We start from the raw sequence: 12,686 nt of genomic DNA, 5'->3' as shown, positions 1-12,686 counted from the left end.
CTACAGGCTTGCACTGGTGCCTTAACCCTATGACTCTGACAGCCCAGCATACAGGAATGCCAAAGGCACTAACCACAAGAAACGAGCATATAAAAGCAAATCATAACCTAAGCAGGCGATGCAGGAAGGGTGAGAAGGGAATCAAAGTTACATAATTGATGAAAAGTCGTGTGGTAGCTCAGCAGCAGAGAAAAGAACTGATATCAAAACCTCAAGGCAATGAGCTCCCCAGCCTCTCTCCAGGCTCTGCTCTGGGCTCTGCTCCTTCTTGTCAGTAAACTATTAGATTACAGATGCTTTATGAAAAATGTGCAATATGGTTATTTTTTTTTCTCCCCTTTTTTTTTCCCCCTTACTACTTGGTTTAAAAGGTTGTCCTTAGGATATGTGCTAGAACACTATGTCCTGTGGATCTTTTCCAGTTCCTATTGATGGGCACCCTTCCATCGATTTCAATCACGATGGAAAGGGCAGACGTGAACAAAAGTTTGATTTCCCTTATATTCTTTCAGCAGGTGAGCACAGAGTGGAGCACATCAGCCTTCAGCAGTGTCATCGAATATAAAATACTACACATGAGGATCTGCCAGAGCCTTTTCTCTCCCCCAGAATGAAGTTTTACCAGACAGAAGGGAGCACAAATGGGGTCATCCTGGGCTACTTTGAATTAACTGATCCATTTGCATGCAGCGCTGCTGGTACTTTCTGCCTGCTTGAAAACAGGGCCCTGTGAACACAATGGGGAATCAGCTCTCAGTAGGGTCATGCCGTCCTGAGTTTCCACAATATACTTGGAGATTTTTCATTTCTCATCACATGCAATCAGTCTCATGACAATCCACGGTTAGAAAGAGAAGACTTCCATGAGTACTAAAATGGTGTTTTCAGATCAGGCCTATCAGACTGATAATGGTTAAAGGAAAAACACCACTGTTTTTAACAGATGTTCTGAACCGGAGTGAAAACCAGTGGACAAAATCCCTTTGCACCCAGTGACTTTGGGCATTGCTGTAGAGGCTCTGTCACACACAGTGGGGCCTAAAGCCCAGCTCAGGGCTCAAAACCCTCTCAAAGACCATGGCTACACCTGGACTGAGAGGAAAGAAAAATGGCCAGATCTGGGTGAGTTTCTTGATTCTGGAATCAGAGAATCTCTGTTCACACTGGAAGGAATCCAGGAAATACAGGCCAGAAGACACCAGAATGATGCTCAGAACTATGGGATACCCAAGGTGGCCCTTGTGGTCCTAGGCCTAGCTTCTTCCCCAGCCCTTGACTAGATGATCAGGGAGGTGAATAATCTTTAAGGCACCAAAATCTCTCCCTCCCAATACTCCCAATGGTCACAGCAATGTCTGGCACATACAGTGCGTGATCTTCACAAGTCCCTCTTTGTGCCATACCATGCTACCTGAGCTATAAACGGTGAGGGTGAGAGCACTACTGTGCTCATGATGATGTTGACAGAGTTAATGAAGGCCCTTGGGATGAGTTGAGGGAAAATCAGCTTGGATCTTTCCTCCCCATTATCTACCTGGAATGTTTGCCAGTGCTATCTGCCTGCTCATGCTGAGTAGATGGGGGGACCATAAAAGAAAATGTGATGAGTAGAAAAAGCTGGGAAGGCCATCCAAAAGTGGGCTAGATGGATCACCATTTGGAAACAAGACATCTTTCTCTCCAGCTTCTGGGATATGAAGTTATTAAGGAAGGCCAGCAATGATACAAACTGGGAAACTGCTGGTATAAGAGCTTCCAAGGAGCTCAGCATGCCAGGAAAAAGACTCATGGCTCAGAGATAAGAAAGAGATAAGATGTACAAAGGTACAACTCTGATCTGTGCATAGTCCCAGGCATAACAACTTTTCATATGTTGGAGCAGCCTAACCTCCAGCAGTGCACAAGGGGAGATGCTGAGCTCTGTCAAGAATGCCATATCCTTACTTATCCTTAACTCTATTCTTCAAGCCTTCCTGCTGGGCAGCCAGACCTATTCCTTGCAAAGCACTTCCAGAGAAGAAGAAAATCATTCCATGTGGCTTTGTTATAGCAGTGTAAAGCCAAACTGAGCTGACGACATCCAGTCTTGCCTATTTTCAGCACCTACACAGGCTGGGATCTGGCTAGTACCTGGACAGGAAGCTTCATGAGAGGTTGTAGCCATCAGCACGAGCTGCAGAATTCTGAATATTTAAATGGAAAATAGCTAAATGCTGAACAGTTAGTGGGTCCTGGGGCTATGTTTGTCACAGATAAACCCTGCCAGCTGCAGCAGAGATCTAGCGAGAGTTAGAAATGCCACAGATGAAATAAGAAATAGATCCAGACTTTTGCCCCAGAAGGAAAATAGGCCTTAGAAACTGCGGAGAAGCCATTCCGGCCCCTCCATCATTGCTAAGCTGACGGAACGGAATAAAAAGAAACAGACCATAGTGCATGAGCAAGGAACCACAGTTTTGCTGCTTATTGTAAGTGAGTGGACATTTTGCTCTGAAGCTGAAATAAACCATAACCAAGCAAATAATTTCAGAGCCTGCACACTGAATAATGGCTAGAGAAATGATGCAAGTCAGTTGAAATATGACAGTCTAAACCTTCCAGCAGCTGCTATCATGTTCCCTAAACAGCAAAAAAAAAAATAAAAAAAAATTTGCTTGCAAGCACAGACAGACACAAAGGCTTTTGTACATTTGTGAAGTCTTGCATGCAGAAAACACTGCAATGTGATGAACTGCAGTCTCTCCTGTAAACCTCTCAGCTCCCTCTCTGCAGGACACTGCAGCCTTTCAACTCTAAACCACTTTGGACTTTGGCTTTTTTATTTTCTTTAGTCCAGGAACCTTCTGTATCTCTTTCATAAAATACAGAAGGACTCAGAAACCACTGTGAAGTGTTTCTGGGTAGAGAGGTTAACACTGAGCCTGGGTAGCACACTGTGTGCACCTTTGCATGCCTTCCTTTATGGACTTTCCCCTGTCCTTTGAGAGGAATGTGGAGGCAATGGCGCATCTAAGCATCACTAACGGAGTGCAACTAGAGTAGCAGGAGAGTCCTTTCCTTTTAAAATACGTTACTCCCAGAACAAGGTAGTGGGACCTAGGGGCTGCGTTTGTCATAGGTTAACCCTGCCAGCTGCAGCAGGAGTTGTCTAGTGAGAGCTAGTGATATTGCGGATAAAATAAGAAATGGCTCCAAACTTTTGCCCCAAACCACAAAACAGACTTGAGATCTTCCCCTAAGTTTGCAAAACTTTAAGTCACTGATAGCTACAGACTATTTTTAGAGCTGAGCACAAGACAAAGAACTAAGAAAAATAATCAACAGAAATGATGAAACGAAAATTCTATCAGTTTAACTGGGATTTGTCTGGATATATCCAGAATGTAATGTGGAATTATAATTTACACCCCTAAAAACATATGGGACAACCTAACCTACGGCAAAGTAGTTTCAATAGAGTCAAACTACAATTTGGGTAACACAAAGGCCAATGAAAGTTTTTAAGATACACTCAATAAAGCTAGAGTTATACTCTGATTTTTCAGAATGAAATAGAGAATTCTGACCCTTTTATCATGTTCTACCAATTCCATCATTGCTAAGGTCTTTATAAAATGTCAGAGGACTCTGACCTTCCTGTGAGATATTTGGAGCCTCATGAAGCATTTGATAGAAGGAATACTCCTATATAACATTTTGCAGTTGAGCATCTGCACACGCACAAACAGGCAGGAATGCAAGATGCAAAATTTTCCCATTAATTTAGACTGTTTCCCAGGAGAAATGTACTGAAAATACATTCATTTCTAGTTCCTGTGAGATTAGGCAAATGTAAATAATGCCAGTTTTTATTGAAAAGGATTGCATTCTTTGTCTTGCTCCTAGTCCAATATGGGGATTAACAAACAGAATAATAGAAACAGCAAAACTAATAAGGGGCACTCAGTATTTCCATTTTGTTGGGTTCAGTGAAATTTGTGCCAAGCCACATTTCGAATTCTTCCCCAAATCTAGATGGCCTGATACTCTAAATTCATGCTCACACACACTAAATGCCAACAAACCAACTTTCGGTTCAACGAAGAATCAAGACACAGAAGGGATTAAAGACCAGTGAAACCCAGACTGCAGAAAAAGGGAGAAAAAGGCAGAGCAGAGTCTCTTTTTGTTTTTGGTGTTGTTGGAGTAAATTCCAGACTCCTATCAGCTTGAGGTTTTGGGAGAACTGACTGGGAAGGTCAAGGATTCACGTTTCAGCAAAATGCACTTATTTGCCCTTGTATAAAACAAAATCTCACTTCCTCAAGAACACCACTCACCATTTCCAGTAACAGCCTCCTGGCAAACTGCAGGTTCAAAGAGCACCACATCCTCTCTTTAATGCCTGGCACCAAAATTCCCCATGAGCCAAAAGACAGGGGCGTATTCAGAGCAAGTGCTTTGAGCAAACTGCAGACCTGTGCTGTGCAGAAGAGATGCTTCATCTACCAGCCCCCCCAACCCCCCTTCCCTCATGTCCCATCCCTATACACGGACGGGGTATAATAAGCTACAACTTAAGTTTCTTTGTTGTTGAAGTTGACCTTTATCTTGCAGCCCTAATGAAGTCTTTTGATGTGCTCCTAAGATACACGGCCTCCTTTTTAGCATTCTGTTTGCCGTGTCTGCTTTAACCGGTGGGCTCACGAAGAACGTAAGTTTTCATGCAATGCCTCCCTTGGGTGCCAATTGTTCTTTTCTCCCATAGTTGCCCTTGAGTCATGCCGTTCTGAAACATCACCAGCCCACAAGCAGCCTGTCAGTGGGGAATTAGGACAACGTGTCTTTCACACCAATGATGAGCACACCCGCTTGGCCCCTGCATTATGATCACCACCGACAGGAGCAATACGGGAACGGACTGTGTGAGAAAAGATGAGGTTTGTGTGTGTTGGGGAGATAATTATCTAAAATACAATGGAGAGGGAACTACTGGTGTGACGGATAATGCGGAATCAAACCGCCACCCAAGCCCTGTGAGGTTCAAACCACCCCTCCTTAAAGCAGCTGCTCTTAGCAAGAGTTTGAAAACCCTCCCCAGAAAGCCAGGCATGTGTTCTCTATTTGTGATTTGCATTAAAAAAAAAAAAAAAAAAAGTGATTGGGAGCTACATACCCTGTAGGCGCACTAAGCAAATTGGCCAGCCTAATTATTATTTTTTGGTATGTCTAATTAAATAGACAAAAGGCCCTCCCTTCACTCTCGCTGTCGGCACGAGCTCCACTGGAATGTGCATAATGTCCCCGCGTTTGCCCAGGCAGCTGAGCCTTTCCCTTTTCCCCTAGGAGATCTGCACTGACAACTGCCCATGGCTTACCGACGCTTACCCAGACACGGAGCCAGATCTTCAGAGGGGAAGGAAAAGGGGGCAAATTGATCCTGTTTTGTTAAAAAACACTGGATGATAATGTGTTATGTGTCATGCCTTTGTTGCAGGTTAGAAGCGTGCTACAGCCCTTCCTAGCAGAACTTGCTATCACAGAGCCTGTCAAACACTTTCTGCAGACTGCTGGATGAATTCCCCTGAATTTACTTTATGGGGACTCCAAAAGTGTCATATCTATCCTTGGGATTTCTGGCATTTTTCCAGCATTCAGCTTTTGCCCTGCTCTGCAATTACATGGCACCACAGACCTTCCTTACAGAGCCTCTGCCAACCTGCTGGTTTTACCACCCTGTGACACCAGCCCTTTAACTATGAGCTATGTACAAAGTCTTCCAATGACTTGAGTCACTGGAGAGTTTCAGCCCCACACTGATGCAGTCAAAGCCTCTGGAATCCAAAGCTTTCAACTGAAAAAGTGCACAATTTCAGGGCCCTTTGTCTGAGAGGAGTTTTGCTCCTTTTAAGTAGTTGGTGCTGGGGATTTCCACTAATGCCAACGCAAAGATAGTAGTCACATAAATGAGGAAGAATTTATGTCCATGGTGGAAATTAAAGAATTTTCATACATTTCAGAGCCAGATCATTAATAAATGACAAAATCTATTGCCATGTTTATGAGACAGAAGCACTAGTGTTTTTCTGCATATATGGACAAAAGCCTCTCCTTTTTTGTCACTCAGAGAGACAGGAATAGAGAAGTACCATGTCATTATATATATACATATATATATATGTGTATGTATAGAAATGTACTGATACAAGAAAATAAACAGCATGATAACCTGTCCTGCATAACTGACCATCTTACAGGTGAAGTATCACAAAATCAGTTGCGGCAGAAAACACCTTATCACTTGTGATCCACTGAGTGGTCACTTAGCAAAGCCTTCCAAACCCACCATGCAGCATGGAAAAGCAAAAGACCAGATCCTGATTTCAGCTACACGTGTGCAAATCCTGAATAACTCCCTGCTACTGAGAGAAGTCTTCAGCTTCAACAACAGATTTATCCACATAAGCTGATACAGGTGCAGAAAACTCCTCAGGATTTATTTTGCAAAAACAGAGTTGCTTCAGTTCAAGCAGAAACAACATGGTCGGACAAAACATAAAGTATCTGCTTTATCCTAATGAAATTAAACACCTCTGCAGCTCGGCCAAACATAGGTTTGAAAAACCTATGTTGCCGTCACTGCTGTTAAACTTTGTTAAGTCAGCGCGTGATGCTTCACCTCTTAACAAGGCAGTTATTTGTTTCCCAGGCAATCGCTGGCACCTGCCTGCCTTTTAAAATCAAATAATAATTGAATATGAGGAAAGCGAGACGAAGTAAAGGAGATTTAATAAAGAGAATCTTTGCTGCAGAGGGAATTTCTTTGGCAGTGATTACGTTACTAATTGATCAGCACATTGCCTGAGAGAAGCCAGAGACAACAATTATACTTAGCACTGTGGCTGAAAGCAATGCAGTCAACTACCTCCTCGGCTTTCGCTATCCGCTGGTTTCACCTGGATCGGTCTGTTCATCTGTAAAAGAAAGCAAAGAGAGATATTTAGCAATGGAATCAAACCTTGTTATACAGAGGCTTGCTTTGTTTCTTACCATGCACCACAGTTAGCACCAGAATAGACTACGTGAGAAGGGAAAAAAGCAATTAGTAAGCAAAGAAGTGACCACAGAGCACAGATTGCTTGGGCAGCTTCTTGGTCTGAGGTGAACCAGTGTCACCCCATTTACCTAACAGGGGCTCTGCTGAATCACACCAGGTGAGGGATCTGACTCATTTCACACAGGTCATGAAACTTTAAATCTAACTTTTTAAATTTCTAATAGTTCCTTCTGGAAACGCTGTGTCAGAACAGAAGTACTTTATTAGAACATACGGTTCAGTGAAACTTTAATTGCAAAGGTTTCTTGAGACTGTCATGGTGAAAAGAAAATGGAAAAGTGAATTCCATCTCAACTACTGGCTCTGTAGGATAGCGAGTTTTATGTCTATCAGAGTCATACCAGGGGAACGAGGCTTAGATCTGGCTTGTCCACATGCCATGGAAGTGGTGGCTGTTGAAGGTTTTTTTGAGAGGATGGGTGTAGTATGCGTGTCAAAACCTCTCCCTGTTTTGATTTTTCAGATGTCTGTTTCCTTTTTCAGATCAGAACTTAAGTGCATGTAAAAACCTTGCCATCGTGCTGTGAATAGGATTTCTGTTCTCTGACTTATCCCTGTTGCTCTGTCTCTGTAACAAAAGCACTATGGACCATCACTGTTGCCAGTGCTAGGCGAGATGCAGAGTGTGGCTGCCTCCTCCGGCCACTCGGGCCCAGCCAGGCTCCTGCCCGGCCACTGGGGCCCAGCCCAGTGCCTGGGACTGGGGTCTCTGCCCAGGCCGGGAGACGTGGCTGACGCTTTCCCCATTGCAGGCCCAGCTGGTACCAAAGCTTGGCACGTACCCCAGGGACACAAGGACACACAGGGACACACAGGACGCTGACACGGCCAGTCACACGGACTGCCCAGCCAAGGGCTGCCTCCAGCAGCACTTCCTCACCAGGCTCACGTACACATAGACACAGCCAGCCAAGCACCCCTGCCTGGACCCTAGTCCCCTTGCCCGCCTCACAGGTTGCCTCCTCGTTGGCTGGTCTGGCTTGAAGCTTGCTGGGGAATGCACACGCACACCATGAGTGCACCAAGCTGGGGGAGATGCAGACACTTGGCCCCCAGCAGCTGGCCCCAAGCTCAGGGCTCGGCTGTTTCTGCATCCTCCCAGTCTGGGCCCTCTGGTTCACGTCTTATCAGCTGCAAAGGCTAATCTTCACAGAACCACAGAATCATCTAGGTTGGAAGAGACCTCCCAGATCACCTAGTCCAGCTTCTGACCTAACGCTAACAGGTCCTCCCTTCCTTAAAGTGGACCTGTAGTTTGATAGCCTGTCGACTAGTGTGACTGGGAGGTTTGTCTCTTGTTGTTATCTCCCCAGTTAGAAGTTCTGGATCCGATAACCCTGCTGAAATCCTGCCTCCCTTTCTAATTAACCCTTGTTGCCTTGGAAAAGGTCGTTGACCAGCTACCCTTAAAAGAGGTGTCTCCTTCTACATACCCTTACACCCAGAGCTGCTCACTCCCAGGAGAAAGTGGCAGCAGATGACCATGACCATCTCAGCTGGTGGTACCTAACACAACATGGGTGTCCGATGCAGAGGGTGAGGATACTCTCCTCCTGTTAACAGCTGGGGATGCAGATTAGACCAGAACCAGATGAGCTTTTCTTCTGAAAGCCTCTCCCTGCCCTTCCTCCATGTCACTTAAAGCAATACAAACACTATGGGGATGAACTACTCAAAATATTTTTCCTGTGTGACCACCACTGAGTGGATTGAAACTGTTCTTAGGTTTGGCAGCTACTGAAAGTGCAAGTTCAAACAGGCATCACAAGCAGTTCAGATGGCAATGGGAATCTTCCCAACAAAGTCAGACCAAAAATTGGCTGGTAAGTGTTACAGGATGCCTCCCTCACTTCAAAAATAAATAAATAAATAAATAAATAAATAAATAAATAAATAAATAAATAAATAAATAAATAAGAGGCAGATGGGGGTTAAATTGGATATGCATACTTTACAGAGGCTGATATCTCCCACAGGGATCCCACAATAATTGTGGCAGGTACAGTAAAGCTGTTCTGGCCCTCAGGCAGAGTGCAAAGGTGCTCAGAGTTGCCTTCCATGACTTTCCTGCAAAAATCATCGACCATAGCCACCCCTGTGCTCTCAGACACTAGGGCCAAGAGCCACAGCCCTGCTGAAGCTTTGTGCTGGGGTCAAGGTTTGGCTTGCAGATGCAGGGATTATAAATTTTATTCCTCTTTCTTCCCAATCCCAGACAGGTATAGATCTGAATCATTGTCTTTTCTCTAGAAAATATTGGAAAAATTAATCTTGTATCTTTTGGCTTTACAATGAATGACTTGCAAGCTTTTTAGTTGTCATGTCCTGTATCTAGTTAGTACTACTATTTAATAACTAAATATTTTATTACTCATTTTCTAGCATCTCTATGCTTCTCCTCCAGTATTTCCATTACCTTGGAGAACAGTAGGGGTGATTCTGCCCCTCCCTTATTTGTAGCTAATTGCAGTTGGACAGCAAAGCTGTTAGGTTTGTTCTTTTTTATTTTTTTTTCCTAATTTCCTTTTTTTTTTTTTTTGAAAGTAGTTCATAATCATTTAGATTTAGTCTAATTGCTCTGCACACATATTTAGTAATAAAAAGTTATCAGACTGGCTGACAAGTAGGTTAAGATGATGGAGAGCCTAGCAGATCCTGCTGCATTGTTGTCTTGAGAGTAAAATGTACTTAGCCATAAACTGACTACTGTTAGATTCACTCTTGGAAAAAGTAGGATCAATGGCTCCAGACACTACTGAGCAATTTCTGCTCTCCTGTATGCCTGTATCCTCTAAAAAACTCCAGACATTTTAAGTGCTAAAACCAACAAAGAATCTGGTACTGGATAAACCTTGTATCAGACCCTTCTTCTGCAACTGTAAAGATCTGTCGTTCACACGTGTATCATAAGATACTAGCAGGGCCGGAGGCAATGTATTTGGCATCAGCAGGACAGACAGCCTGCCATAGCTCTCCTGTAACCACACGTGAGTAGCTAGCTGCTATAGACATTTAAAGATCTGTTAAACATAGGCGAGGAGGGTGATATATATGTCATATAAGTAAAAATGTCTAAAAAGTGTGATTTTAAGCCACTCCTCAGACTGGTGTCTGAGATGAATGTGACAAATAGTTCTCTGCAGTGTCTGTTCCTCTCCACTGATCACGAAGGTAGCCTATGCAGGAAGGGTAGAGTTAGGTGAGATAAGCCACTTCTTAGTACTCATACACAGGATAATAAAGCTGAAAACACCTTCTCTGTCTCTGTGCTCTGATTTCCTCCGTTGGAACTGGTTTGTGTTTACAGCAGGTTGGTGTTGATACCATCCATGTACCAAGGTCTGACTCCAGAGCTGTTAAACCCTTACAGCTGAACTCATGGTCTTCATACAGGTTCCCAATGTGGATACACGACTAATCTAACTTAAGTGGTGAGAGGAGGTCCTTGCTGCTTATGCCAGAACAGCCAGAACCTGCATGCCACGCAATCAGAAGGAAAAACAGTCACATGAGCTAAGAATTTATAAGAGGTTTGCTAACAGCCACGAAAATCACCTCTGAACATACGTAAACTTTGGATCCAGCCTTTGGAAGAACTGGAAATAGCTTTTCCTACTTGTGAAGAGTTGGATGCGGTCAGTTTGCAAAAGGCAGAGAAAACCATCAGGCCCTTTAGCAAAATAAGAGGAGATTGGGGCATGAGGGAGGAGAAGAAGAGAATCTCTGTGAAAAGGAAAAACAGAGGGAGGGAATGGGTATCCAACAGATGAAGAAAAATCTGAGGAAATTAATAAGTAAAGGCTAGTGTAATTTAATGTACACTATGATTTATACACTTGACAATTTCTTTATAGACCAAAGAGAAAGTGCTGCATGCACAGAGCCCATAATACAAATTGAGATCATCTTGACATGAAAGACACCAATTACAGGGAGAAACATTGAGAGGAAAATAATTAAGTTTCCGCTCTCCATCTATGGAACCTTTTTTTTTTTTTTTCTTTCCCTTTCCTCACACAGACACTCTGGGAGCAAGCAACTGGCATGGGCAGCAGGAAAAAAAGGCTAAGTGGGAAAATAAAACGGCAGAAAGAGGTACCTTCCCCAGTCTGGGGAAGCACCTACCTGGAGAGAAGGGATTTCAGAGATTCAAGCTCTCTGCTTATTCTTCAGCTGAGAACTGCCATAGTTTTAATGCAAAGAAATCAAAATTTTTACTCCAAAGCACAGTCCCCTGAATAGTGTTTTGAGGAATAATGGTATGGATATCTTTAATATCTGTCATGCCTTGGTGGCCCTGAAAGTGTGATAGGAGAAAGAAGTAGTCCTATGGCACTCAGTTGGGCTTACAACAGGAGGAAAATGTTGGAGTAAATGAGGTTGTGTAATGCCGTCTTCGCCCTGAACTGGAAAGGATGGTGACCCCAAATTACTTTTTTCAAATGCTTTCTGAGGGAAGAGCTCACGTCATTACACTGCATATGGGCAGTCCCACTTAGTGAAGATGCCTCTTCTCGGTTTTGTGAGAACTCAGACACAGAACTGGTACAGTTGCTTTTGAGAGAGAGAGTCAGCACATGCAGCCTTAAAAACACTGTGCCTCAGTGTCTAAAGCTCAGTTTCTCCAGACTTTGGGAAGGATCCATCATGTGCTTTACAATCACCCTGCTACATGGAGCACAACTTAGGCTGGTATCCAAACACCTAGTACCTGCTGGGTTTGGCTGTGTATATAAGGGATTTGTGTTACATTTTACTCGTATCTCAGGAAATCCAAGGTAGATACCAATGAAACTTCTCTCCCACATCTTCAAATACCTCCAGTGTCATGAAATGCATGTGCCAATAGCTGCCAATACAGTCAAGAATGATGTCTCTTATGCAAAGCTTTCTCTAGGAACTTGTAGTAGCAATCGTAAGAGCCCTAGCTAGGCCAAGAAGAAGAAACCTCAGATCTGAGGAAAACAGAAAGGTGTTAATAACAATGCCAATCAGCAAATCTGATTAATGCCATGGGCAGCCATAAGGGACCACAGAAACTACAGATATGGTTGCGAGCTTTTAGTGATTCCTATCATTACAATATTTAAAAGAGATTTGATATCACAGGGAAAAAACTAGGTAGGCTGATCCAGCATTTAACTGACAGATGGACTGGATGAACTCTGGAAGGCTCTCCTCTAGGAATAATTACACTTCTGTTTGTTGCAATGGTCCTCCTTTTCTCTGCCCACAGATGCTCTTTGTGCTCTCCTTTGAAATAGGATAGTGGTTCCTCATTCTAGATTATACCTGCTGGGCTGTCACAGTGAAAGAAGCACAGTGTTTTATCATCAGTTAACCCAGAATGAATTTATCTCCACTTTAGCCTCTCTCTTACCCTTTATGGCCTGACTAAAAATGTTTGTTCTCTATATCAACTGTGAACACCTATTTGGAGTGTTTATTAGATTCCCAACTTAATGGTACCAGAATGCTTAATAGTCATAAAACCATTGTAAGTCAGGACAATATGTTTATCCCTATGCATGATGCAGAGTCCAGGTTGACCACAGTATTTGGAAGGGCCTCACTCAACATCACTGCCAAG

The 12,686-nt window shown here is 43.5% G+C and overlaps 1 protein-coding gene across 20 annotated transcripts in view; it reads right to left on the bottom strand.

Annotated features, from left to right (window-relative positions):
- Positions 1 to 12,686, bottom strand: part of CELF4 (CUGBP Elav-like family member 4) — a 697,696-nt gene that overhangs the window by 293,013 nt on the left and 391,997 nt on the right. For all 20 annotated transcript variants that reach the window (XR_013943234.1, XR_013943235.1, XM_080573161.1 and 17 more), the window contains exon 3: positions 6,905 to 6,953. Coding sequence is in view for 18 of the 20 variants with exons in the window: in XM_080573161.1 (XP_080429287.1) it covers positions 6,905 to 6,953 (49 nt within the window). In the remaining 2 variants the exon portion in view is untranslated. The remainder of the gene's footprint in view (positions 1 to 6,904; positions 6,954 to 12,686) is intronic.

This window comes from Anser brachyrhynchus (genome assembly GCF_964034855.1).
Source record: "Anser brachyrhynchus genome assembly, chromosome: Z".
Lineage (NCBI taxonomy): Eukaryota > Metazoa > Chordata > Aves > Anseriformes > Anatidae > Anser > Anser brachyrhynchus.
The sequence above is the reverse complement of the archived record's forward strand: the minus strand, read 5'-3'. Positions and strand labels throughout refer to the sequence as shown.